Genomic DNA, 4,930 nt, shown 5'->3' on the forward strand with positions numbered 1-4,930 from the left:
GAGAGTTCCAGAGCTTTGGTGCCATGGCCAAGAAGGCCCTCTCCCAGGTTGCCACCCACCTGATCTCTGAAGGCCGGGGCACCCGAAGCAAGGCCTCTCAAGACGACCATACAAGAGGGGCAGGTTCATAAGGGAGTAGGTGGTTCTTCAGGTATGTTGGTCCAATACCAGATATAACAAACGAATGGTCTATTTTGTTCTACTCATGGTGTAGACCTCCAGTAATTGATTTTCCCCCACACAGCTAAATCTAGATAGTCTGAGGTAAATAATGTGTGAATATTACGTAGCAGTCAGAGTTAACAGTCACAGTATTTGTGTTTATTTTGCAGATCAGCTGAATGATCAGGAACAGCCATGGGTGGTAAAAGCTCAACTGAACAAAGACTGAGCGTTCTTGAAAAAAACACGGTTGACATTGCCGTCACAGGGGTGTGGGGTGGTGGTAAATCATCCCTCATCAACGCCCTGAGGGGTCTATCAGATTTTGATGCGGGTGCAGCTGGTGTGACAGAAACTACAATGGTGCCAATGTGTTACCCGCACCCCACCTTTCCATATGTAAGAATATGGGACCTACCAGGAATTGGAATGCCTGGGTTTGTAGGAAAGGAATACCTAGAAATAGTCAAGAACAACCAGTATGATCTCTTCATCATTGTGGCTTGTAATCGCTTCACCACCTATGACATCCAGCTGTCCCGTACAATTCAGAAAATGGGGAAGCGGTTCTACTACGTGTGGTCCAAGATGGACATGAGCATTAAGAGTGAAAGACTGCATCCAGACTTCAATGAGGAAGCAATCCTTCAAAAAGTCAGGAAATACTGTTTTGATAATTTGGTGGAGGCTGGTATTTCTTCTCCACAGATTTTCCTCGTCTCCAGCTGGTATCGGGAACACTACGACTTCCCCCTCCTGCAAAGGACCTTAGAGAATGACATTGATCAACTTGGAAAGCGTATCTTAAGACCAGAAGTGCTGCAGGACTCTGAAAAGAGAAACCACGACAGGTATGTTGTGTTTAGTTAGTGGTTTAATGCATGTCTTGATATGGCACATTTTGGGGATGAATAAAAGTTGTATTTTTTTAAAAGAAGGCTCTGGAAAGGGAACAACACGAATCAGTTAAAAGAAAGTTGTAAGATTTGATTTCTCCATGGCCATTCCCCCATGCACTCCCACCCCCGGAAAAGACAACCACATAATTCCAAGGAACTTGGAGCTATGGTTTCAAATGAATAATACCCAGTAATAATTTTATTTGCAGATATATTTCTGAAAACAGTAAATATTACAGCATACTGATTTCCATATATTCTGTAAAATGCTAAAATTCAATATTCAATTTATCACAGGTCTATACGACTGAAGTCTTGACCCAAAGAAAATGCAAAAGGGGTAAAATAGGTACATAAAATTGACATAACATATGACAAGGTGCATAATCACAATCAATAAACACAAAAAACCCAGGCAAAGCCCAGAGATTCAATATTACGGGTATTCCATTCAGCAACTCTACATATTTGGGTATGTATTAACTATGTACCTGGTGGGCACTCTGGTGTTCTTGCAGGTGAAGATTCAACGGAATGGTGCCCCATGATGTCAAGACATCATTTCTCACAAAGGAACTGGAAGTGATGTGTTGCCAAATGGTCTAGGGTTCATTCAAAACTCTGTGGTAAGACCATAGAGTTTTGGGTGAATCCTAGAGTACTTGTGATACAGTGACATCACTTCTGGCCAGAAATGATATTCTGATGGTTAAGGATGCTGTTGTGGTCCCTGCACCTCCCCCCTACCGCTCAATGGGATTAGGTTGGGCAATGGGGGCAGTAGTGGGAGTTCCCCTGCCCCCACCTGGTAAGTGGCAACCCTGGTTGTTAGACAACTGTCGCTCAACTTTATGCTTATTTATTTTTGCAAATAATGACTCCTTGTTCAAATAAAGTAAAACCACAACAACAATAATGTGTTTTTTTCCTGCAGTTGGTTTTACATGGTCAGTCTGTCAAGCCCACCAAGTGGCAAAGAAAATGTAGGAAGATGCCTGCCTATATCTGAATTACTATAGTTTCCAAAAGCTTCTACATCCACACTGGTTGGGAGTAGAAGGTGATCCTTGATTTGAAGAAGACTCACAACAGACAGAAATAGAGAGTCTGGGCTACAGGTTACCAGACCAGCATACCTCTGGATCCAGCAGAAAAGACATTCTCTTATGTCTTAGGGTTTCCAGCTCTGGTGTGGGAAATTCCTGCAGATTGGGGGTGGGGAGGCAGGGTCTGGGGAGGGAAAAGAGCTCAGCTGGGTATAAACCATAGAGTTGATCTTCCAACGCAAATCTGCCATTTTCTCTAGAGCAGGGGTGGCCAAACTTACTCAATGTAAGAGCCACATAGAATAAACATCAGATGTTTGAGAGCCGCGAGATATGAACAAATATTGCACACATGGTTTTATTTAAAGATATGCAAATTTGCTTTTTATTAACATTAAATGAGACTGCCAAAATTCAAAACAAAATGGGTAAAAACAGATATCAATAATGATATTTATTTGTCCAGTGACATATATTTATTTGTTAATGATATTTATTTGTCAAAGAGAGAGAGGTGGAAAGAATGAAAGAGGTGGAAAGAAAGAGTGGAAGAGAGAGAGAGAGAAACAAAGAAAGCAAATAGATGGGAGGGAGGGAGAAAAGGCATGCCTCCCGTTCGCTTCTCCAGCTGCCCTGTTGGGAGCTGCACAATATGTTTGAAAGAGCCGCATGTGGCTCCCGGGCCGCAGTTTGGCCACCCCTGGCCTAGGGGAACTGTCATCCGGAGATCAGTTGTAATTCTGGGAGATCTTCTGGGAGAGCTGGAGGTTTGCATCTCTAGCACCTGGTCTGAGACCATGGGCGATGGCTACAAACATCTTATTGTCTTCCGTTTTGGGATGAACTCAGTTCAGATATTTCTTTTGCTCTCTCTTTTTAATCATTTTGCGATAAACAAATATAAAATTTATAGGTTTGTGCCTGCCACTGATAGGATTTAATATTGTGATTTGTTTTAGTATTGTCTTACACTTCTAACAGCCAAATGCATCTGATAAGGGTTTGTTTTTCTACCAGATCGGCGAAGGCCCTAAGTATGTTTATTTTCCGTCACCGCTAAATCTAGATTTCATTGCACCACAGGCACTCTAGGATTCACCCAAACCTCTATGGTTTTGAATGAATCCTAGACCATGACTCTTATCTAGCAGGAGTTAACTACTGCAACATTACGTTTTTTTTCCAGATCGACTCATCAAGGACCGAATGTGTTGGAAAAAAACACATTTGACATTGCCATCACAGGGGTGTCAGGTGCTGGGAAATCATCTCTTGTCAACGCCCTGAGAGGTCTGTCAGATTTCGCAGAGGGTGCCGCCCAGCCTGATGTGATAGAAGGAACAAAAGAGCCGATGGGCTATCCGCACCCAACCTTTCGAAATGTAACAATATGGGACCTACCAGGAATTGGGACACCTAGGTTTAAAGCAGAGAAATACCTAGAAGAGGTAAATTACAACCGATACGATTTCTTCATCATTGTGGCTTCTAGTCGCTTCACTGTCTGTGACATCCAGCTGTCCCACGCGGTTCAGGAAATGGGGAAGCGGTTCTATTACGTGCGCTCCAAGATGGATAACAGCATTAAGAGTGAAAAAATCAAACCGGACTTCAACGAGGAAGCCACCCTTCGGAAAATCAGGAAATACTGCCTTGATAATTTGGTGGAGGCTGGTGTTTCCTCGCCAGAGGTTTTCCTCATCTCCAATTGGTACTGGGATAAGTACGATTTCCCCCTTCTGCAAAGGACCCTAGAGAATGAAATGGAAGAATTCGAGAGACATGCCTCAGTGGCAGAAGATGAGAGTCATGAGAGGTATGTTGTGTTTAACTAAGGCACGACAACATTTTATTTGCTGACCTGTAATCTGGTGAAAAGGGGCTGCGGTGGCTCAGAGGTTAAGACACTGAGCTGTAGACCGGAAGGTCTGTCGTTAGGCAGTTCGAGACCCTAGTGCCACGTGACGGAGTGAGCTCCCATCTCTGGCCCCAGCTCCTGCCAACCTAGCAGTTCGAAAACAAGAAACTGCAAGTAGATAAATAGGTACTGCTTTGGTGAGAAGGTAACAGTGTTCTGTGCGCCTCAGCATTTAGTTATACCAACCACATGACCATGGAGAAGTCTTTGGACAGTGCTGGCTCTTCAGCTTGGAAACGGAGATGAGCACCGCCACCTAGAGTCAGATTTGACTAGCTTTCGAGCAAGGGAAACCTTTACTTTATTTGGTGAAAAACCCAGTCTAGTTTGCCTATCCTTTCCCATCCCAGTGTGGGTTTCTATGCCCCTGGTAGGTGATACTCTGGAGACCACGTCTCCCATTCTCTCCTGATATCAGGTGTTCCTACCCATGTCCCAAGTGCATAGGAACAATGCTTGTGTGGCTCCTCACTACCATACACCTTCCCAGAGTTCTCTGAAAGGCTGAGGATCACCCGTTTGGTGTAGTGGTTAAGTGCATGGAGAACTATAGTGCCATGGAGCCCACCTTCCAAAGCAGCCATTTTCTCCAACTGAACTGATCTGTCACTTGGAGATCATGTAATAGCATGAGATCTCCAGCCACTTCCTGGAAGTTGGCAGCCCTATCTACAGGGTAATCATACATCAGCTGCGACCTGACAGCACGTTCCAGAACCAGCAAGAGAGTTGTCCAGGGATGCAAAATCATGCAATTTTTTTTTTTAATCTCTTGAATTTTTATTCTGCCCTTCTTCCTCTTTGCAGGTCAGGCCAGTCTATATGATTTTCCATTTTATCCTCACAACAACTCTGCAACGCTGGTTAGGATGATAGACTGAGCCCAGGCTAATCAAATAGGCTTC

General features: G+C 43.9%; 1 protein-coding gene across 1 annotated transcript in view; it reads left to right on the plus strand.

Moving 5' to 3' along the window:
- The first annotated feature begins 357 nt into the window (after positions 1-357).
- Positions 358-4,930, plus strand: part of LOC107114766 — a 9,789-nt gene continuing 5,216 nt past the window's right edge. The window contains exons 1-2 of the mRNA XM_015416358.1: positions 358-1,013; positions 3,294-3,923. Of these exons, the coding sequence (XP_015271844.1) occupies positions 358-1,013; positions 3,294-3,923 (1,286 nt within the window). The remainder of the gene's footprint in view (positions 1,014-3,293; positions 3,924-4,930) is intronic.

This window comes from Gekko japonicus, unplaced genomic scaffold (genome assembly GCF_001447785.1).
Source record: "Gekko japonicus isolate JY-2015 unplaced genomic scaffold, Gekko_japonicus_V1.1 scaffold2726, whole genome shotgun sequence".
Taxonomy (NCBI): domain Eukaryota; kingdom Metazoa; phylum Chordata; class Lepidosauria; order Squamata; family Gekkonidae; genus Gekko; species Gekko japonicus.